The 23,729-nt window shown below is 39.3% G+C and overlaps 1 protein-coding gene and 1 long non-coding RNA gene across 5 annotated transcripts in view; one reads left to right on the top strand and one right to left on the bottom strand.

Moving 5' to 3' along the window:
- LOC102155382 overlaps positions 1 to 11,349 on the bottom strand; it is a 48,790-nt gene extending 37,441 nt beyond the window's left edge. For both annotated transcript variants that reach the window (XR_005357280.1, XR_005357279.1), the window contains exon 1: positions 10,922 to 11,349. This is a non-coding gene — a long non-coding RNA (uncharacterized LOC102155382). The remainder of the gene's footprint in view (positions 1 to 10,921) is intronic.
- Positions 11,350 to 11,454: 105 nt separating this feature from the next.
- The window catches only part of UBE2K (ubiquitin conjugating enzyme E2 K), a 67,858-nt gene continuing 55,583 nt past the window's right edge, over positions 11,455 to 23,729 (top strand). Inside the window, exon 1 of one of the 3 annotated variants that reach the window (XM_038533449.1) lies at positions 11,455 to 11,754. In XM_038533449.1, coding sequence (XP_038389377.1) covers positions 11,692 to 11,754 — 63 coding nt within the window. In that variant the 5' untranslated portion in view covers positions 11,455 to 11,691. The remainder of the gene's footprint in view (positions 11,755 to 23,729) is intronic. The other 2 variants (XM_038533448.1, XM_038533450.1) reach the window with 2 other exon arrangements.

Below are 23,729 nucleotides of genomic sequence, written 5' to 3'. Positions count from 1 at the left end.
TACACCCAACTTGGTACTTGAACTCACAACTCTGAGATCAAGAGTTACACACTCCACCGACTGAGTGAGCCAGGTGCCGCCAAGTGGCACTTATTTTTAAATTAGCATATGTTGTGTTATTTGCATGTATGTTAATGAAATATTCTATTTCCCCCAATAAATTGATAGTTTCAGAGTCTTCAGAGTCTACATCTTATTCTTCTATGTATCCCTAGCATCTATGAGCATACTCACTTCTATATATCCCTAGCATCTATGAGCATACTCATAAATGTTGATAACAGCAGCTTTTCTTCACATGTAAAACTTTGCCTGGGAAGAAAGATGAGAATAACCTGTGTTTAAAAGCTTGCGACGGGAATGCCTGAGTGGCTCAGCGGTTGAGCGCCTGCCTTTGGCTCAGCGTGTGATCCCGGATTCTCAGGGTCGAGTCCCACATCAGGCTCCTTACATGGAGCCTGCTTCTGCCTCTCTCTCTGTGTCTCTGACTCTCATGAATAAGTAAATAAAAATCTTAAAAAAAAAAAAAAAAAAAAAAAAGCTTGAGATGATCCCTTACATATATGGTCAAAGGATTTTCTTTTTATTTTATTTTATTTTTTATTTTATTTTATTTTATTTTATTTTTTATTTTTTTATTTTATTTTTTTAAAGATTTTATTTATTTATTCATGAGAGAGACACAGAGAGAGTCAGAGACACAGGCAGAGGGAGAAGCAGGCTCCATGATTGTGACCTGAGCCGAAGGCAGATGCTTAACTGACTGAGCCACCCAGGGCCCCCTACCTAGACCATGCAAATCTTGATCTCAGGGTTGTAAATTTGAGCCCCACAGGGCTTTATTTAAAAAATAAAAAAAATTTTTTTAAGATTTTATTTTTATTTATTCACAAGAGACAGAGAGAGAGAGAGAGGCAGAGACACAGGCAGAGGGAGAAGCAGTCTCCATGCCAGAAGCCTGATGTGGGACTCGATTCCGGGACTCCAGGATCACACCCTGGGCCAAAGGTAGGCTCTAAACCACTAAGCCACCCAGGGATCCCCCCCAAAATAAAAATTTTTAATAAAAATAAATAAACCTCTTACAACTCAACAACAACAAAACAACTGATTCAAAAATAAGAAAAGGACTTAAATAAATATTTCTTCAAAGAAAGTATACAAATGATCAATAAACACATAAAAAGATGCTTAACATCATTAACTATTAGGGACATGCATATAAAAACCACAGTAAGATATCACCTCACACTTGCCTTTAGGGCTATTAACAACAACAACAACAACAAAAAATAACAAGTTTTTGTGAGGATGTGAAGAAATTGGAATCCTTGTGCACTACTGGTGGGAATGTAAAATGATACAGCCTTTGTGAATAATTACATGGTATTTCCTTTAAAAATTAAGTATTGGGGCACCTGGGTGGCTCAGTCGGTTAAGTGACCCACTCTTGATTTCAGCTCAGGTCATGATCTCATGGTTTTGAGATTAAGCCCCACATAGGGCTCCCCACTCAGTGGGGAATCTGCTGGAGATTCTCTCTCTTTCCCTCTCCGTCTGCCCCTCCTTGCTGAACTCTCTCTCTTTATCCCTCTCAAACAAACAAATACATCTTTTAACAAAGATAAAAAATAAAATATGGATGGGGTACCTGGCTGGCTCAGTCAGTAAAGCATGCAACTCTTGATTTTGAGGTTATGGGTTTGGGCTTCACATTGGTGGGGAGTAGACTTTACTTAAAAAAAAGTTTAAAAAAATTAAATACAGATTACCAAGTAATCCAGCAGTTTTACTTCTAGAATAGAATAATTGCAGCAGGGTCTCAAAGAGATAATTTCCATACACATGTTCCTAACAGCATTATTCACAGCAGGCAAAAGATGAAAAATAAAGCGCCCATAGATGGATGATAAATAGATAAACAAAATGTACTATACACATACAATGAGCTAATATTCAGTCTTAAAAAGGAAGGAAATTCTGATGCATGCTACAACATGGATGAAACTTGAACACATTATACGAAAAATAAGTCAGACATAAAAGGACAAACATCGTATGACTCCACTTATAAGAGGTACCTAGAATAGAAAACTTCATAGCGGTAGAAAGTAGAATAGTGGATACAAGGAGGGTAGAGGAGGGAAGAATGGCAGGAAGAATGGGAAGTTTTTATTTAAAGGGTATGGAGTTTCAGTCTGGGATGATGAAAAGTTCCAGAGATGGATGGTGAGGTGATGGTTCCACAATATGAAGATACTTAATGCCCTTGAGTTCCACACTTAAAAATGGCTAAAATGGTGAATTTTATTTTACCACAACTTTAAAAAAATAAAAAGCTTGAGAGACGCCTGGATGGCTCAGTTAAGCATCTGCCTTTGGCTCAGGTCCTGATCCCAGAATCCGGGATCGAGTCCCACATCAGGCTCCTTGTGGGGACCCTGCTTCTCCCTCTGCTTATGTCTCTGCCTCTCTCTCTCGGTCTCTCATGAATAAATAAATAAAATCTTTAAAAAATAAAAAAATAAAAATAAAAAGCTTGAGATTGGGGTGCCTGGGTGGCTCAGTGGTTGAATGTCTGCCTTTGGCTCGGGTCATGATCCCGGGGTCCTGGGATTGAGTCCTGCATCAGGCTCCCAGCAGGGAGTCTGCTTCTTCCTCTGCCTATATTCCTGCCTCTCTCTGTATGCTCTCATGAATAAATAAATATTTTTTAAATCTTTAGAAAAACCCAAAACCTTGAGATGATGAATTGGAACAAAGCCTTGTGAGCCTGATAGAAATCCTTGTTACTTAGTTTTATATAAGGACAGAAATCTAAAAATCTAATTGTCTAGTGCAGAGAATAAGGTTTTGTTGTTTTAAAAAAGTTATTCTCTTTATCAATAAGTGTGCTTAGACTACATACTACTCCAGGGGATCCCTGGGTGGCTCCACGGTTTAGCTCCTGCCTTTGGCCCGCGGCGCGATCCTGGAGTCCCGGGATCAAGTCCCACGTCAGGCTCCCGGCATGGAGCCTGCTTCTCTCTCTGCCTCTCTCTCTTTCTCTCTCTCTCTGTCTATGAATAAATAATAAATAAATCTTAAAAAAAAAGACTACATACTACTCCAGATACTTTTGAAGCTCTAATTGTGGTAGTATACTTTTCCTGCACTTTTCAGATGGGAAATATGGGAATGCATCTTTCTTAATCAAATATACAAAATTGAGGAATAATATATTATCAAATGCTATTTAAACTTTTCTTTTAAACTAACTTCCTGGGGAGGAGGGAAAAATGAAAAATAAATACACAAAACTGTCTTTCCTAATGTTAACTTAAAAATATATTATATTGGGACGCCTGGGTGGCTCAGTGGTTGAGCATCTGCCTTTGCCTCAGGGCGTGATCCTGGAGTCCTGGGATCGAGTCCCACATTGGGCTCCCTGCATGGAGCCTGCTTTTCCTCCCTCTGCCTGTGTTGTGTCTCTGCCCCTCTCTCTGTATCTCTTGTGAATAAAACCTCTGAAAATATATATACATATTATATTAATAGGTTAAAGATATGTAAGAATTCACAACCTTGTTAATACATAGAAATCATAAAAAGGAGGATAAAATCTACTTGCATCAGATCAGAACACAGTGCTTTTGCTGAGATCTTTATATAAGTCTATCTCCTGCTACTTTGGATTATGCTTTTCATTACAGTTCTCCTATACAGAGAAGCTTGGCCTCTGTGGGATCTCCTGAGAGTGCCTAAGACATGCTGCTTTCTAGCTTCAGAGGGCACAGGGAGAATTGTTTGCATATGCTTTCCTAAACCTCTGGGAAGAAAGACTTAAAGCTGGATCATTCAACATAGAAGGGAGTCATTCCCTAGGATGGTAGAGTTGAATGCTCAGCTACAGAGATCTGCAAGTGGCTATGAATTTCCACCCCAGGGAGCATCAAGAAAGGGAAAGATATTTATCTATTATTTATAGGACACTACCTACTGTAGTCACTCTCACTTGGTCCTTCTGAGTTAGGTCATCACCCTAGTGGGGAAAGTTGTTACACCATGCTCCTCTAATCCTAGTGCAGAGGCTACAGAACAGCAGAGACAGAGTGTAGCCCTCCTCATAACAGCAATATTCAGGAAAGTAAGAAATTATGGTTGTACCTTGTTGTATCAGATAGGGTCCTGGCAGGAAGCTAGTGGTTAATTAGAAGAGTTTAAGAGACTATAAAAGTTACAGGAAGCTGACAAATGCTAACAATAGCAGGGGCCACTTGGCACCTCCATGCTTGAAGGGGTAGAGGGAGCAAGTTACCAGAATACTTTTTTTTTAAAGATTTTATTTATTTATTCATGAGAGACACAGAGAGAGTCAGAGACATAAGCAGAGGGAGAAGCAGGCTCCCTCTGGGAGTCTGATGCAGGACTCAATCCAAGGACCCCAGGATTATGACCTGAGCCAAAGGCAGATGTTCAACCATTGAGACACCCAGGTGCCCCAAGATTACCAGAATCCTAAAAGAGCCATAGCAATAGCTTTAGCTACAGCTGAAAGAGAGAGCTATTGGACAAGAAGTGCAACCTTTAGTAGGGAAATATAGCATTGCTAATCCTTGGTTCATCTCCAGCCAGAGCCTAGCCACACTCAGCTGGAATCCAGAAGGTAATGAAGTCTTATTGATGTCAAGACATCAGATGATACTTCCAGCATCTAGGGGCACAGAGTAGAGAATGTTGGAGAGTGGATTTGCAGGAGCAAATGAAGACTATCTGACCAACTTAACAAGGCTTATATGATTTATGAAATTCTGTATTCTAAATGGATGATAAATAATTGACACATGATTGAGGGGTCAAGTAGGTAGAAGCTGGTCGTGGATTTTATTTAGTGGGAAGTTCATGGCCTTTGATATGACCAAAGGAAGGGGGCAGCTTTTGAAGAACAGCTTCTAAAGGATTGGGATCTTTGCACTGGGGCCCCAGCGATTCTAGGGTCTAACAGAGAGGACTCTGGTTTAGAGGACAGAAAGGAATTAATTAACTAACTCAGCAAAAACAACTGAGATGGTCAGCAGAGGGCAGTCTACCGGAAAGTCGGCCAGTGTCTTAAAGTGTGAAGGCTTTATAGCCATGTCCCAGTTGTAGCCAGATATTCCTTGGAAGGAGTGAAATTATAAAGTCGTTCCCTTAAAAAATTCCCAACTAAAGAATCCCTGTGCCTAACAGGAACCAAATCAGTAACATAAGACAAGGAAACATATTCTGTGCTATCAAAATAGCTTTCCACTCCATACTGCAGGTATTCTGAAAGCCACAATGGTGGGAGTTCTGCTCTATTCTACAAATCTGGAATAATATAACGTGCATTACAATCAATACTGTGGTAGTCACTGGCCTGGAGCAAAGACTGTGGATCTAAATGCTGCTTTCCATTCTTGCCGCTAGAGCTCCTCACCACAGCTGGGGTGAGTAGGAGATAGAAGCTAACAAGATGGGAATGGCAAAATTCAGTGAAAAAAAAAAAAAAAAAAAAAGAAGAAGAAGAAGGCAAAATGACCTCAGAGTTAGGACTGGGTGTTTCAAAAGAAAGTTAAATGAGAGGCTTGGGTAAAACAGGCAGTGATGAGAGAAAGAAAAGAAAAAAGTCTCAAAAAGCTGGTAAACACAAGATCAGGATAGAGTGGTAGGGAAAAAAAATTGCTCTGCATTTGGAAGAAGAGGAAATTTGAATCTGAAGAGCAGTAACAGTAGCAGGAGCTACAAAAAGGAAGACTTGAACATTTCAAACAATGGCGATTATCATCAGGGTCAGATGAACCAAGGATTAGCATTACGCCTTGCTGCATTTTTTTTTTTTTTACTGTGAATCAACACATAAAAACACATTGTTCAGTTAGAGGCAACAGAAGAGTTACCAGATTAACTCTCCATCAGTCTAAAACCAAGTTGACAAACGTTCACATATATAATGTTTTTGTAAATTATACTCTGAGAGTGTGTGACTTTTTATATCTAACCCTTGTGTCTAAGCAGTACAGTATATACTCAAATGTATGTAAGACTCATTTATACTCTTTGGAAATACTGAGGATTCCAAAGAGCACAGTTTACATGGTTAAGCATTGTGGTAGAAATTAAAACAAATTATTGAAATATTTATTTTAAAATAACTATAATAGGGGTGCCTGCGTGGCTCAATCAGTTGGGCAGCTGACTCTTGATTTCCACTTGGGTCATGATCTCAGGGTCATGCTTGGTACAGAGTCTGCTTGGGATTCCCTCTCTTCCTCTGCCCCTCCCCCCTTTAATAATACAGTTACTATAATAAACAAAAAACTATAATAAACCTATTACATACTTACATAAATAATATATCTTTAGTGAAAAATAATTATATTTCCCAAGATATAATCTCTTTCTAATGCCTGGTTTAATAGAACACAGCTGGATTTTCATATATACTTTTGCATTCAGTATGTGCATATATTGTTTTGGTTGAAGTATATAAAGAAAATCCAATCTCATACAAATTCAGTTGGAAAGGAAAGAAATATTTTAATAATTTTTCCAAATAATTGTGGATATTATTCTTTAGTACTACACTAACTCCAAACAAGGGGGTCATTCCTCAAAGGTTAGTTGCAATGTGGAATCTGAAATGTACCCAGTGAATTTTTTGTACTCTGTTACATTAAAATGCATTGGTCTCTCTCAAACCTTGAATGTATGTTATACCTATGCATGGTTTTGTAACATCATGTATTGGTCATTTGGAAAATATTTGTTCACTGACTTCTGCAGATTTTTAAAATATTAATATATTTCATTGTACATTATCAAGCAACCACATTTGTTAATATCACCACCAATTTAATCAGAAACATCTTTAAGCATATTGGGAAGTTGTCAAGTCACAGTGACAAATATTTTCTAAAACTCTAATTTTCAGTTGAAAGTTTGAATTTTATCATTGGCAACAAATTCTGCCAGCTGTTTTCCTTGAAGTGACAGGCTTACCTTGTTCATTTATGATAAAATGTCTGCCAAATACCCAACCCTTGATAAACATAGTTTGCTTCAATAATTATTTTAAGTAAAAATGGTGTTCCATGGAAATAGTGGCTAATTTAGCTCCCAACTCAACCAGTTTGGCAAGTGCTTTATCGTGTGCTTCGGTATGCAATAGAAGTGCTTTCTTGATCCTTCCCATGAATCACACAGAATATTAAAAAGGCATGTATTCAAAAGCTGAAGTTTGATTAAATCAATTTCTACTGCTTCGTCAAACACATTCTAAAGTGAAACTGGTAAAAAAGAAAAAAAAAAAGAGTGGCACCTTGTTGGCTCAGTAAGTAGAGTATGCAATTCTTGATCTTGCAATTGTTAAGTTTGAGCTCCATCACGGGTGTAAGCAATTACTTAAAATCTTAAAAAAAAAGAAAAAGTGAGGGGTGCCTGGGTGGTTCAGTTGGTTTGGCTCAGATCATGATCTCCAGATCAGACTCCCAGCTTAGTGAGAAGCCTGCTTCTCTCTCTCCCTCGGCCCACCCCTTGTGCTTTCTCAAACAAACAAACAAACAAACAAACAAACAAGCAATTCTTATTAAAAAGAAAAAAGTGAAACTGGTATTTTTTTTTTAAAGTAAACTCTATACCCAATGCAGGGCTTGAACTCACAACCCTGAGATCAAGGTGCATGGTCTACCACCTGAGCCAGCCAGGTGCCCTGGAAACTGGTACCTTTTTTCTATTTAAAGATTTACTCAAAAAAAAATAAATAAATAAAGATTTACTTATTTGGCGGGGCGAGGGGGCGGGGGCGCTGGTGCAGAGGGAGAGAATCTCAAAAGACTCCCCACTGAGCACAGAAGCACAGAAACAGATGCAGGGCTCCATCTCACCAACTATGAGATCATGACCTGAACTGAAACCAAACATTTAACTGACTGAGCCACCCAAAAGCCCCAAAACTGATATTTTTTAATAGTGAGTGGGTGGCATTAATCAAATTATTACTAGTACAGTAATTGTTTTTGTCCACTATTGCTTTTATGTCATCAGTGCAAATGTCAACACAGTAAAAGTCAAATAATGTCTTAGTTGTATTATGATAATAGTTAAAACGTTATTGCAGACCGACCCTTGAAAACATTATCAGGGACCCTTGTATTTCTGTGGGCTATACTTTTGAAATGAATTCTCCCTATCCCTGATAGAATGTAAATCCTGCAATTCCAAAGGTTTTCTGTTTCTTGTTCACTGATTTATCTCTAGGGCCTACATCATGCCTGGCTCATAGTAGACACTCAATACATACTTGTTTAGTTAATTTTAATGAAGTAATCAACTGGAACTATATCATTATAGTGGAGAACTTAGAATCTACATTCCTGGAAACTCATTTTTAAAAATTTAGTTTTAAATAGGTAAAATATACAAGAGGGTACATGGTGAAAATTCTCCCACTTTGCCTTCTCCAAGGCATTTAAATTGCTTTCTCAGAGATACCCACTACTGTCAGTTTCTTATGCAATTTTCTAGTGATATTTTGAGGATTCGCAAGCATTATAAACACAAGCATATTCCTTTCTTCCCTCACACATATGGTGGTATCCTATACACAATATGGACTGCATAGTGGTTTTTTAAAAGTAAACTTTTTCTTTTGGAGTAATTGTAGATTTATAGAAAAGTTTCAGAGATTCTTGTACACTGTTCACTTCTCCTAATGTTAACATCTTATATAACCATAGTACCACATCAAAACTAAGAAATTAATATTGACACAATACTATTAACTAAATTACAGGATTTATTTAGATTTTACTAGTTACTAGTTAGGTCCTTTCAGTTCTAGGATCTAATCCAAGATACCACGTTGCATTTAGCATATTGCTTTTTTTTGCCCTTAAAATGTACTTTGGGGATTGTCTCATATCAGCTAATATATAGTTGTCTCATTCTCTGGAAGGATTGTAGAATGACTTCCTAGAAGTAGAATTTCAGAGCCAATGATTATGTGTATTTAAAAACGACATGGGGCGCCTTGGTGGCTTAGTCGTTTAAGCGTTGGATCTCTATTTTGGCTCAGATCATTATCTCAAGGTTTTGAGATGGAGCCCTATGTCTGGCTCCATGCTAAGCAGGGAGCCTGCTTAAGATTCTGTCTCTCCCTTTCCATCTGCCCCTTTCCCTCTTTCTGTCTCTCAAGAAAACAAACAAACAAACAAACAAACCCAAATCCCTCTCTATCAAAGAAATGACCATACTCTCCCAAGTTGTCCCCCTGTGATTTGAATGTTGCACGTCTCCTTGAAGTTCCAAAATTAAGATTGGGGACTGAATGAAGTTGATAAATGTAAAGTACTCAAAACACTTCAAAATAATTATTTTTATTTATTTGTTTATTTTTTCAAGGTTTTATTTATTTATCATGAGAGACACAGAGAGGCAGAGACATAGGCAGAGGGAGAAGCAGGCTCCCTGCCGGGAGCACTGATGCAGTACTCTATCCCAGGACCCTGAGATTACAACCTGACCCAAAGGCAGATGCTCAACCGCTGAGCCACCCAGGTGCCCCCCAAATAATTATTTTTAATATATTGACACAAATACACATAGCATTGCAATGATTTACATTACACCAATAATTCATTGTACCGTGACCCACATGTATAACCTCTGCGGACCACTAGGGGGCTCTGCTGGAAGGGTTTTTTATAATTTATATTAGTCCACTAGGGAGGTATTTCCAAATGATGCTTTAGAATTCTGACCTCTTAAAACCTGAAAGAGAACATCTAGTCCAGCTTCCTTATATTACAGATGAGGAAACCAAGGTTGGCCAAGATAGCTAGCATGGAGTAGAGCTGGAATCAAAAATTTCCTCTTGGTTCCGATGGCAGAAGTTCAAGAACTTTTTTTCCATGTGCCTCCACTTGAATGATTCACTGCCTGTGAATCACTTTGGTGCCACAATTTTAGTAATTCTTGCTAAGACCGTGTATTTGTGATATTTTTCTCGGAGGATACTTTACTAACTGATGAGGAGAAAGCAGCTCATGAAATAAAAACTTCTAAATAAACTTTATTACTTTATTCCAGAATGTTCTATGTAAAGTACCGCTCAGCACCAAAACCATATCACTTCCTGAAACCCTAGCAACCATTTTCAATTTGCCTTTCAAACTTACTATATACTTAAAACATTTTTCTCTTATCTTCATTTGTTCACTCAATATTTATTGAGTGCCTACTAGTGCGAGACAGTCATAGGCCCTTAGGTTTACAGAAGTAAAGCTACCATTCCTCCACAAGAAGCATCTATTTCTCCATTTAAAAAAATATGTATTTATTTATTTTATTTCTCCATTTTCCACTTTAACATACAAACTATTTTCACATGTTTTAGTTTAGTGGTGCTGGTAGTGTGGTCCCTGAACCAGCAGCAAGAGCAGCAGCATTTGAGAACTTGTTAGAGAAGCAAATTATTAGGTCCACCCCACACTCTAGGGATGGGGTCTAGCAACCTGTTTTTGTTTTGTTTCGTTTTTTTAAACAAACTCTTGAGGGATTCTGATGTAGATTCAATGTTAAAAACTTAAAAAAAAAATGTCACTAGTGTCAAGGTTAAGAAACCCTGTTCTCTTTTTTTTAATTTTTAAAAAAATTTTATTTATTTATGATAGTCACAGAGAGAGAGAGAGAGAGGCAGAGACACAGGCAGAGGGAGAAGCAGGCTCCATGCAGGGAGCCCGATGTGGGACTCGATCCCAGGACCCCGGGATCATGACCCGAACCCAAGGCAGCCGCTCAACTGCTGAGCCACCCAGGGTGCCCCCAAGGTTAAAAACTCTTACACCTCGGTACTGATGATCTAAGTAGCTCAAAGATCAACATCTGACTTCGAAATCTACCTCAGGCATCTACATGGAGTTACCTGTTTCAAATACACCTGATGCGACCCAACAATGACCACTTTGAATTCAGCGACGTGGAGTATCTGGAACAATCGCGTTAGTAGTGGCACTTTAATGGCTTCAGAACAAAAACGGACCGCCGTGGGATTTTTCTGGGCCTACACCGACAGAAAATGGGCCGGATGAGTTCTGGAATGGTGTTTTCGTGCCCTCGACCCAGTCAGGCGCAGCAAGCCCGGGGGTCCTGGGTCTGGCTGGGTCAGGACGGCGCTCGCAGCCGACCGGGGCCGCGAGAACCCGCTAGCTCGCGCCCAGCCCTCCGTCAGAGGCCGCGGGTGGGAAGCCTCGGCCGCACCACAGCGATTTGGAGAGGGGCGGAGGCACCCGAGAGGACCCGGGAGGCCCGCGCAGGGCCGGCCAGCGCGGAAGCCGCACCCTCCTGGCCTCAGACGCCGGCAGGGCGGAGCCACGCGGCCGCAGCTCCGGCAGAGACGCGCGGCGCAGCGCGGCGCGGGCTCGCGTTTGAGGCGTATGGGGCTACAACGGGAGCGGCTGCGCCGCCCGGCCGGGTCAGCGTCTTGCGCATGCGCGGACCCGGCGCCATTTTGGTGGCCGGGCGCGGAGGTGATTCCACACTGAGGAGAGCGCGGCGGCCGGGTGGCAGTGGCAGCGTTCGTGTGCTCGGGTGTGAGTCGCCGAGGGAGGAGGCGCTGGTGGAAGAGGTGGCGGCGGTGGCGGTGGTCGTAGCGGTGGCGGAGGAGGCGGGTACGAATCAGCTGCGGGCGGAGACATGGCCAACATCGCGGTGCAGCGAATCAAGCGGGAGTTCAAGGAGGTGCTGAAGAGCGAGGAGGTCAGAAATGAACTCCCAGACATGCCCCCACCCCAGCCCTGGGCGGGAGGGTGCTCCCAGCGGCGACCCCGGCCCCCCGGTAACCCCTGGGTGGCCCTCTTGGCGGCCGCCCTTTCTGCCTGTGGGGAAGCAGCAGTCTCCCCCCTGCTTCCGTCGCCCTCCCCTCCCCTCCCCGGGCCCTGGGATGGACAGTCTCGCGGGCGGGCGGTCTGGAGAGGAGCACGGTTTGGGGGGCAGATGGAGAAGGGGGCGCCTCCTGGAGGGGTGTGAGCTCTAGAGAGAGCCCGAGGCCGTGGCAACAGCTGGAAGTGTGGATGTAGGGTGGGGAGGGAGCAGGCCGGGCCTGAGAAAACCCGGGAAGTGGGTTGGGGGAAGGGGAAAGGTGGTAACTGGATCCCGAGAGCCGCGCCGCTCCGAGGCCCGCACTTTTGAGGGTTTTCTACGTTACAGCCTCTTTGGCCTCCACTGTCCTTTTCTTTTGGGAAGGAGCGGTAAAAAGACCTTAGGTACTGATGAAAGAAGGACGTTTCAGAGTTACTCCCTCCTTAGTTCGGTGTTGGGAGAGAAGAGGAGACGTAATGGGATACTATTCTATTGGAGTGGGGAATGAGGGAATTTTCACCTGAGGTAGGGAATTAATTCCAAAATAGATCATTATCTCATTTTTCCCGACTTCCCCCCCCCCCACAACCCTTCCTTCACCCCACCCCCAATTCCTAGGCCTCTTTTCTGTTGACATCTAAAGCTTTTTGATTGGGTCGAAGGCATGTTGTTTGGTGTATTAAAGGCATTTAGATATTTTTCGATAGGAAAAAATAATGGAGGGTAAAGAGTAGCTTATTTCAAAATATTGTTTACAAGTTACAGGTCAGAGTCTCTCCTAAGACAATGCCTCTGTGACTGTTGTGTTATGCCATGAAACTTCATTATGATGTCTCTCATAGTTAACTTGATTCTTACTTTTGAAAAACCAGCCCTATTAAAAACATGGGATTTCCCCCGGATTAATATATTATTATACCTCCTTATTGAGTAGGTTTGTATCATAATTGAAATTATTGGAAACACTTTTTTTTTGTCTCAAGCTGCTCTTGAGTCCTGCAGAATTTAAATACTCTGCTGTTTGCCATATTTACTTATATAGTATATTCAGAATATTCTAGTGATTTGACTCAAAACTGTACAAGGATCAGTACAATTTTTTATACCCACAACAACAAGAATGCCAAGTTTTTCCTCCTTGGATTTAACAAAGAGAGAGATGAAAAAGTAATACTGAAATAGTTATTATTTTCAAGATGTCACATACCATTATTGGATGTATCATTACTATTTGTATTTTTCTTTTATGTTGGAGCGTTGATAATCTCAATGATTTGTGAAATTCAGCATTCTAATGAGTAATTGACATAAGTGGCAATACTTGAGCTTTATTTATGTCACTGATTCTACAGTAATCATTTCTCCAATTAGACATGGAGAATATAATTCTTTAAGATTAACTTAAAATAACAAATACTAGCGATTTACTAATGTAGTAGTCTATAAGAAATGATCTGTTTTACAGAGCATGTGTATGAACTCTGACCTCTGTATTTGTTCAAGAGCCAAAACTCTGAATGGAAGGATGACTTTGTATTTTTGTGGTACAATGCAGAAATAGGATCATAAATGTCTGTACTGATATACAGTGAAACAATGATTCTAACTTTTTATTCGCAAGAAAATATGTTCCAGGATAGTCGACATATATATAATCCTATGAAATATTCAGCTAATACTGTTGCCAACAGCCTAAAACATTTCTTCTGTTAATAAAGTTGTACAAGCCTGAGACTTAATATGACTTCTTTCTAGTGCTTTATTTTCTATTAAAAATGGTAAGTTACTGCTCTCAATTCATATGGTCTCTTTGCTTCGTATGAGGTGACTTTCACTATATTTTTAGTACTTCAATTAAAGCTTAAAAGAAATCTTGTATCAACTCTAGTATGCATATTGTTAAAACAATACTGCTCTGTAAGGGATGTTGAAGTCTTGCTTCAAGTAAGCATTATGGTATTTCAGAGAAAGAGAATAGGAAATGCTAATAAATTGTTTTAAGAAGAGTACCTTTATAAACCTGGAAGGAAATTTCTTCTAGAAAATAAATTGCAGAGTACATTTAGGAAAGGGTCAGATAATTTAATCTTGGATTATAACCAATAAATAGCTTTATTTTCATCGATATTTTAGTAGGTCCAGTTTTATAAGTGGATTGTGTTGATTATTTTCAGCTCATTGAATGACTTGTAGTAGAGTCCACGTGTTTTCCTTTTTAAGTGTGGAAATGTAGTATTTTGAGTGTCTGGTCAAGTAATTAAGTATTTCATCATATCATCTACATAAATCTCTAGGTTTCCCAAAGTTTGTTTCATATGGTCTTGTTTACTAAGAATACTGATTGGTTTAAGGAATTTTTTTTTTTTTTTGTCTTTTGTTTTCTAAAGATAGCTGATGTTTGCTGAGTTCTAACCATAAGAGGTTATAAGTAGTCACTCTTGGAGTGTGTTAATTAAAATCTAGGCTTGAAGATAAATCAAATGTGAAAAGCTAGGTGCAGAATAGTGTGGAGGAGGCTACCATTTGTATTGGAATAAGGGGGGAAATATGTGTATTTTTCTCCGTGAGAAATTGGAAAATTGATTACTTCTGTATGAGGGAATTGGGTGGTCTGGGGTAATGGGCATTAAAGGATCCCTTTTGAGTTTGGAGTCATGCATATATATTATTTACTTAAATAAAATAATAAAGGCATCTAGGTCTTTTTTCCTTGAGACTGTTTGGAAATCCATCCTCTATGTTTCAGATACTAATTTTAAATCTGTGTGAATTTTAATATTTCAAATTGCCAGGAATGGAAAATTGATTAAACTACATTTTTTTTAAACTACATTTTATAGTTATTTTATGAGTCGAATTACTAAGTGAAATGTTGATTGTGAGGATATAATAAAACCATAATTTATATTCGGGTTGTATTATTGTTGTTAACAACTAAGCACCATTTGTAGATTGACTCTTAATAACATTTGTTTATGCATTCTTGCTAATTTTCAGGAACAGTTCTTTGAATTAGATTTCCTGTTTCTTCGATGAGGAAATTGAGATTCAAAGAAGTTAAATTATTTGTCTGCAAGCATGTAGCTTTGGGACTTAGATCTAGGTGTGCTTGTGTTTATATTGTACACAGTGTCATTACTTTCCAAGGATAGGCATGCTTTAATTATTTAAAAATAACTGAGACTGGTTTGTATTACTGATTAAAGGATATAAACACAACCTAATTTAATAGTTTAAACATTAAAAGAAGTATTACCTGTTAAGTAACTTAAATATTTATTTGCATGTCAGTATGCAAAGTACTTTAAAACATATTTTTTGTTGTTGTTTACTTCAGAGAGAAAGAGAGCACGCATGCTTACAAGCCAGCAGGGGCAGGGGGCGGGGTGGGGGGGTATGGGGCAGAAGGAGAGAGAGAGAGAATCTTAAGCATACTCCCCTGGACCTCAGAGCCCTGATGACCTCGAGGTCATGATCTGAGCCAAAATCAAGAATCAGATGCTTAACCGACTAAGCCACCTAGACACCCCTGCAAAATACTTTTAAATTTGAAACTCAATAAAATAATATGTCCCAAGTCAATGCTCAGACTCTTGGGGTTTTTGTTGTTGTTGTTATGTGTTATCTGTAGTTTTTTCATATTGTAGCTGTACTTTGCTAACATTTGCTATGATTCTAATAGAGTATATTTAGGCAGCCCAGGTGGCTCAGCCCTGGTGGTTTAGCACCGCCTTCAGCCCAGGGCCTGATCCTGGAGACCCAGGATCAAGTCCCACGTCAGGCTCCCTGCATGGAGCCCACTTCTCCCTCTGCCTGTGTCTCTGCCTCTCTCTCTCTGTGTCTCTCATGAATAAATAAATAAAATATTTTAAAAATAATAGGGGATATGGCAATTACAAGTTGATTCGTGAAATTCCCATATGTAATTTATGGCATTACAAGTTGATTTCATGAAAACTGCTATTGTGAAGTTTTTTTCTGTTTCAGTGGATTTTGTATTTAGTGTCATTATTATATTTAATTTTTTTATTTTTTTAAGATTTTATTTATTCATGAGAGACACAGGGGCAGAGACATAGGCAGGGGGAGAAGCAGGCTCCCTGCGGTACCTGATGCAGGACTCCGAGATCACAACCTGAGCCAAAGGCAGATGCTCAACCACTGAGCCACCTAGATGTCCCTTTTAGTGTCATTTTAAATTTAATATATTTCATCTAATTTGATCCAAAAAACTAATTGGCGAGTCTTTAGAAGTAAGTCTGTTGATTTTGTCGACCATAGTTTCTGTCCTTAGCTCTATTGACATTTTAGGCAGATAATGAATTCTTTGCTGTGAGTGGCTCTCCCTTGCCTTGTAGGATGTTTAGTAGTATCTCTAGCTTCTATCACTAGTTGCCAGTAGCACCGCCAATGCTCTTCCCTACCTCTTTGCCCTCTTTCCCTGCCAGTTGTATCAACTAAAAATGTCTCCAGACTTTGCCTAATGTTGAGAACCACTGCTGTAGACAGAACTCTTTAGAAGAACATCTCAAACAGTTATCTGTGTAAGATATGTAGTATATTTTATCTAAAAGTTGAATGGACAGTAAAGGTACAAAAAAGTTTGTAGTATGGCTACTACTAGTTTTGAGTGGTGTTTTGTTTTTAAGATTTTATATTTTTCCCTTTGTAAATTAATGATTATTTTTTCTTTTAAACTTTTTCCTTTTTGACTTAAAGGAAAAGGTGAAATTCCCCGCTCAGAATGGATGTAACTAGAATGTGAACAATTTTTTCAGTCAAAAAGTGGTTTTTATAGTTATGTAAGTTACAGCTCCGTGTAACATTTAAATAGTCTACTTTACGGGGTTCTGGGTGTGGGTTGAGTGAGGAAAGCTTTTGATTGGATTAAAAAATGGTGCCTGTCCAAGTAATACTGTTTGGGGTACATTTTTTGTTTCATTTTACTGTTATAAAAAGACTGATCTCTATCAGGTATAGATTTACCTTCCAGTAAATAAGGTTATCAATAGTTATTGAGCAGTTATTGGGACCACATCCCAAGAAGACTTACTTCGTTGGATATAGATAAAAATGTTAGATGCAAAGGGTAAATGTTATGGGAGTTTTGAGGGTATGTGTATGGAGGAGGGTTTTTGTTTTTTTTTTTTTTAGTTTTTATTTTAATTCAGTTAGTTAACATACAGGGTTATATTAGTTTCAGGTCTTTAATATTGGAGGGAGATTTTTGAGTCCTGTTCCAAAGGAGGGTTAAGACCAACCTAAAATTTCAGAAGACAGTGCCAAAGGAATTTCAGGAGTACTGGAATTTATTTATAAGTAAATGATTTATTTTCTGTCGGCACCTGAATTGAAACTAGGGAACAGAGATTATTGACAAAATTAGGCAAGAAACTTTTACATATTTAGAAAGGTTATATGCACAGTTCTGATATACACATAGTTGTGGAATTAGCACCTAAGTATCTGCACTACTGTCTTTAGGAAAAAACATCTTTTTCACGTCAAAGTAAAAGGTAACAATAAAGTGTGACCAGCTCACAGATCAGGTGTGCAACAGTATTACCAGCACCACAGGAACCCTCAGCCATCCCTTTCCAGGCATTTTCTTGATTTCTAATAGTACAGATTAGCTTAGGATATGTTTGAGTAAAAGAATAGACACAAGTATATACTATATGATTGTTTTAATTCTAAATATTCTTATTTTTTAAAAGATTTTTTACTTATTTATTCATAGAGACACAGAGAGAGAGAGAAGCAGAGACACAGGCAGAGGAGAAGCAGGCTCCATGCAGGGAGCCCCACGTGGGACTCAATCCCCTGTCTCCAGGATCACACCCCGGGCTGCAGGTGGCGCTAAACCACTGCGCCACCAGGGCTGCCCAATTGTTTTAATATTAAAGGTCTTCAAAAGATGCCCTTCAAATTCTTTGTTCAGGTGACGCCTGGGTGGTTCAGTTAGTTAAGCTTCTGACTCTTGATCTTGGCTCAGTTCTCCAACTCAGAGTTGTGAGTTTGTGCCCTGCCATTGGGCTCCACACTGGGCATTGAGCCTGCTTTAAAAAAAAAAAACAAGGGGCAGCCTGGGTGGCTCAGCATTTTAGCGCCGCCTTCAGCCCAGGGTATGATCCTTGGAGACCCGGGATCGAGTCCCATGTCGGGCTCCCTGCGTGGAGCCTGCTTCTCCATCTGCCTGTGTCTCTGCCTCTCTCTCTGTGTCTCTCATGAATAAATAAAATCTTTAAAAAACAAAACAAAAAAATCTTTGTTCAAAAAATGTGTTAGTCGTATCTTAGAAAATGTGTTAAAATGCATTAAGTATTCAAGTTGAAAGAGACCTTAGATCTAGGCCAAATCCCATACCTAAAAGATTAGGAAACTGAGGCCCGAAGACATTGATTGTTATTCAGTGATACAGATCTGGTTAATGAACCCAGGCTTTTGGCATCTGGTCCATTCTAACCATTATATATGGTTGCTTTATGGGACTTCTCTCTCCCCCCCATAATACTGTAAGTGCTGAATGCTAATAAAACTTCCAAGAAGGAGTGACGTTTAATATTGACTATCATAGGGGTGCCTGGGTGGCTCAGCAGTTGAGCATCTGCTTTTGGTTCAGCGCATGATCCCAGAGTCCTGGGATCGAGTCCCACATTGGGCTCCCTACCGGGAGCCTGCTTCTCCCTCTGCCTATGTCTCTGCTTCTCTCTCTCTGTCTCATGAGTAAATAAATAAAAAAATTTTTAAAATTGGCTTTTGGGGGCAGCCCCGGTGGTGCAGCGGTTTAGCGCCGCCTGCAGCTCTGGGCGTGATCTGGAGACCCTGGATCAAGTCCCACGTCAGGCTCTCTGCATGGAGCCTGCTTCTCCCTCTGCCTGTGTCTCTGCCTCTCTCTCTCTCTCTCTCTGCATCTCTATGAATAAATAAATAAAATCTTTAAAAAAAATTGGCTGTTGTGTTTAAGTATACCTTTTTTTCCCTCTCTTGGTGTGAGAACTTAAATCTGGCAGGAGGCAGAGATATTTCACTCCTTAAGCATGATACAGTAAATTTAGCTTAGTGATTAAGAGCGTGGGCTTTGGAATTAGATTTGCTTTGAGTCCTGGCTTTTCTACTTAATACCTGCAGGACTGACTGTATCTTAGTTTTCTTATCTGTAGGAATATAGGAAGATAAGAGAGTCTTTACAGTGCTCAGAGCAATTCCAGGGCTATGTGAATGGATAGCTGTTAAGATGTCAAAATTAGCTGTATGTTCATATTCTGCTTATTGTTCTTGGATCATAAAGGTTTCCTACAGTGGTGTAGTGATAGCTCTATGTGAATTTGCCTGAAGAAAAGATTTAAAATGAAGGGGGTTTAGTACTTCTGATAGTGTTTCTTTGTCATCTATGTGCAAACAACTGTGGCCAAGGGGAATACAAAAGAATATATGTGGGCCTTATTCTCAAGGGGTTAATTAATCTTTCTTTAGGGGCCAGTTATAAATTGAGGAAGAGTTTGTGTTAAAATGTGACTTTTTAAAAAAATGTGACCTTTTTTTTTTTAAGATTTTGTTTATGTATTCGAGAGAGAGGCAGGCTCCAGGCAGGAAGCCTGATGTGGGACTCCATCCCTGGTCTCCAGGATCACGCCCTGGGCCGAAGGCAGGCGCTAAACCGCTGAGCCACCCAGGGATCCCCTAAATGTGACCTTTTTAAGCGAAAAAAAAGTACATTATTTGGAAGCCTTTCAAATAATACAGCTTTATGGGATTATTTGGGATTTCTTCATGTGGCTCTGGACTAAGAAATCTAGATTCTAATCCTGTGGTCTATGTAATCTTGAATCCCGTGGTAAAATTCCTATTTTATTTTTAAAAATATTTATTTATCTGAGAGAGTGTGAGAGCCTGAGCTGGGGTGGGGATTATTGGGGTGGGTGAATAGGGAGCCTGAGGCAGGGCTCCATCTCAGAATAGAGCTGAAGGCAGATGCTTAACTAATGAGCCATTCAGGTGACCCTAAAATTCCTGTTTTAAAATTGGTCTTGAAAGATAAAAAGTGGCAGTCACATCTGTCTGACATCCATGGTGTTCTCTTTTGTAATTTTGCAAAGGAGAGAAATTTCATTCAAAACCCTTATCCTGGGCAGCCCTGGTGGCTCAGCGGTTTAGCGCCGCCTTCAGCCCAGGGTAGCGGGATCCTGGAGACCTAGGATCAAGTCCCATGTCAGGCTCCCTGTATGGAGCCTGCTTCTCCCTCCGCCTGTGTCTCTGCTTCTCCCTCTCTCTGTGTCTTTCATGAATACATAAATAAAATCTTTAAAAACAAAAAACAAAACCCCTTGTCCTTTTTCTCCCCTAGTTCTTTGCTTTTATTGCAGATTTAAAATAATACCTACAGTTGAATGCCTACTATCTGATGTTTTATATGTATGGCAGCTTTATGAGATTGATGTTATTCTTGTTTTACAGATTAGAAAATTGCAGCTCCGAAGAAATTACTTAACTTTTTCAGTCTCAAGGAACTTGTTGGTGGAACAGGGATTGGAAACCAAGTCTCCCAAATATTTACTGATTATCGTGGAAAGAATAGCATACAAACATGTCTGCTGCTTGCTACCTGCCCATTATTTTTGAAGATTTTTAAACAATTATGGAATAATTTACATTTAAAGTTCAGAAAACATTGGTGTGAATACCTTTATGTTCATGGTATAGATTTAACAGATCTTAACTCTCTCATATTAGGTTAACTTGCCTCTCCCCCAAGGAATAAAACAAAACGTACAGATGAAGCTAACTTTGTAACCTTTTCCCTTTTCCGTTTTTTTTTTTTTTTTAAGATTTTATTTATTGGGGATCCCTGGGTGGCTCAATTTATTTATTTATGAATAAATAAATAAAATCTTTTTTTCTTTTTTATGATAGACATAGAGAGAGAGAGAGAGAGAGAGAGAGGCAGAGACACAGGCAGAGGGAGAAGCAGGCTTCATGCCAGGAGGCCGACGTGAGACTCGATCCCAGGACTCCAGGATTGCGTCCTGGGCTGAAGGCGGCGCTAAACCACTGAGCCACCCGGCTGCCCTTCCGTTCTCTTTTTTAGAAGTAACCACTGTGCTGAAGATGCCTTTGTTCTTCCCATTCATACGTTTGTTTTTACTATTGAAACCATAGTATTTTTGAGTGTGAAAACCCTTTTTAGTGTTTTTAAAAGTTTAACATTTTTTTCATAGATGATTATAGTATTCTGCATCTTCTGCAATTTTTCTTCTTAGTGTTATTCTTTTGAGAATTTCTCTATGACAATGCATATTGTTTTAGTTCTTTAAATTTTTTTTTTTTTTTAGATTTTATTTATTCATGAGAGAGAGAGGCAGAGACATAGGCAGAGAGAGAAGCAGGCTCCCTGCAAGGGCATCATGCCCTGAGCCAAAGGCAGATGCTCAACCACTGAGCCACCCAGGCATCCCTAGTTCTTTAAATTATTGTAGTATTTCACGTCATTTTTTTTTTTTTTTAGGGTTTTATTTATTTACTTGAAAGAGTGAGAGCAAAAGAGAGCACAATGGGAGAGGGAGAAGCAGACTTGCAGCTGAGCAGGGAGACCTATGGAGGGCTCGATCCCCGTACCCTGAGATCATGATCTGAGCTGAAGGCAGATGCTTAATCAGCTGAGTCCCTCACATCAGATTTGTTGTTGTTTATTCTCTGTGGACAGCATGTAGTTTCAACTTTTAGTTGTGTTAAAAAAAAAAAAAAAAAGCATTGAACATTATTATACTTAGGAGTTTCCTAGGAAATAGGATTGTAGGATCTGAGCGTATTTGCATCTTCTGCGTTACTGAATATTACTTCATTCTACCCGTGATTGTATCAATTTATGCTCTTCTAGCAGTGTATAAGAGTTCTAGTGACCTGACATTTTTAAGATAACATTCTTGTCGGTCTGATGGATGTGAAATTGTAGCTTATTTTAATTTCCATTGCCAGTAGAGATATTAAGCATATTTTTGTGTTTTGGCCATTAGACTTTCTTTTGTAAATTTAGTGTTTTCATTTCTTATCCATTTAAAAAAATTTGGATGGTTTGTATTTTTCTTATTGATGGGCAGGAATTCTTTATGTGTTTGTGTAATTTTGTCTACTTCCATTATGTGGCTTGATTTTTTAACTTTTATGCTTTTTTTTTAATGTGGTATATTACACATGTAAAACTTACTATCTTGTATATTTTGAAGTGTACAGTTTCAGTGTACATTATCGTACCATTACTACTGTCCATCTCCAGAATTTATTTCATCTTGTAAAATTGAAACTCTGTATCTATAAAATCCTAGCTTGTCACTTCTTTGTTGCCCTGCCTATGGCATTCATTGTTCTACTTTTGTCTTTATGAACTACTCTATTATATGTTATTTGTTCTCTAGTGACTATTTTATTTGGCTTAACTTTGGCATATTCTTTATATAACTGAAGTTTAATTTTAAGTAGTCACATTTTTAGAGGGGCACCTGGTGGGCTCAGTTGGTAGAACGTGTGACTCTATCTTGGAGTTGTGAGTTCAAACCCTACGTTGGGGGTAGAGTTGACCTAGAAAGAAGTAAGTCACATTTTTCTATTTTTTCTTGTATGGTATGCTTTTTGTATTTCGTTAAGAAATCTTTACTTTGATTATCATAAAGATACCTCATATTTGGTTTTAGGAACAATTGTAAGTTGTATTCCTTAACCTCTATAGTCAGGCTTCTGTCTCTACCATATCAAATGCAAACTATTTCTTCAGGCATTACCAGTATCTTCTGATATGTCAAATGCAGAGTAACTTCTCAGCAATCCATTTTGTATACCATTCTCTTCATTTCTCAGAGGTTTCCTCTTGGGGTTGCTCTGATGCTGCTGGTTTTCCTTCATCCTGTGTTATTAATCACTCTAGGTCAGGTTTTCATATCTCAGATAGACTATAGTAAAACAGTTTTATTTACATGTATTTCTCTGCAATTTCTGTTCAGCCCTCTTGGTGCCATGCCACAGGATGGATGGATGGATGGATGGATTTATTCATTCATTTTATTTATTTATTTACTTGCTTACTTGCTTACCTAAAAATACTTAATTTTTTTGAGAGAGCAGGAGCAGAGGGAGAGGAAGAAACAGACTCCTCGCTGAGTAGGGAGCCCAACGTGGAGCTCCATCGAGGGACTCTGGGATCATGACCTGAGCCAAAGGCAGACACCCAACTGACTCAGCCACCTGGGTGCCTCTGTGCCACAGGATTTAATTTTTAAAATATGATCATTTTCCTTTAGGGTCTCTACTGCCTGTTGCATAAAGTCAAAACTTTTATACTTTTGTTCTAGCCTACTTTTCTTGACCTACTTCCTGTCAAGTCTCAACACAGTTGCATGCCTATGCATACTTCACTCTCTCATATCTTCAGCTACACTAAATTACTCACTGTTTAGTTGCTCTGCCTGGAACAAGCCCATACCTCCTCCTTTGCCTTTTGAAATATACTTATCCTAAAATGCCACTTCTGATAAACCTTTTGTGAAAACACAATTTACCCCTGTTCTCCAGTGTCATTTTCTGAGGATTTAGTTAGTTACTGTATTATTGGTAATTGTACATATGTCTTTCTGTTCCTGCTATATATCCTTGAGCTCCTTGAGGATACTTACTCATCTTTTTTTCTATATAGTGCCTGGAATTAGTAGGCTTAGTGACATTTACCGTAAGCCAAAAAATTTTTGATAGGCATGTACTTTTTTTTGGAGCTGCTGCTGAAAGTGCATAAACCTTTCATAGGTTTTAGGGAAGGCCTAGTACTCTAGGACTTATTTTTAGCCTTTTTGGAATTACATATTTTTCTAGTGATTACAAATGCAGGG

This window comes from Canis lupus, chromosome 3 (assembly GCF_011100685.1).
Source record: "Canis lupus familiaris isolate Mischka breed German Shepherd chromosome 3, alternate assembly UU_Cfam_GSD_1.0, whole genome shotgun sequence".
NCBI classification, from domain to species: Eukaryota; Metazoa; Chordata; class Mammalia; order Carnivora; family Canidae; genus Canis; species Canis lupus.
Note: the sequence above shows the minus strand (reverse complement) of the source record. Positions and strands in the feature narration are given on the sequence as shown.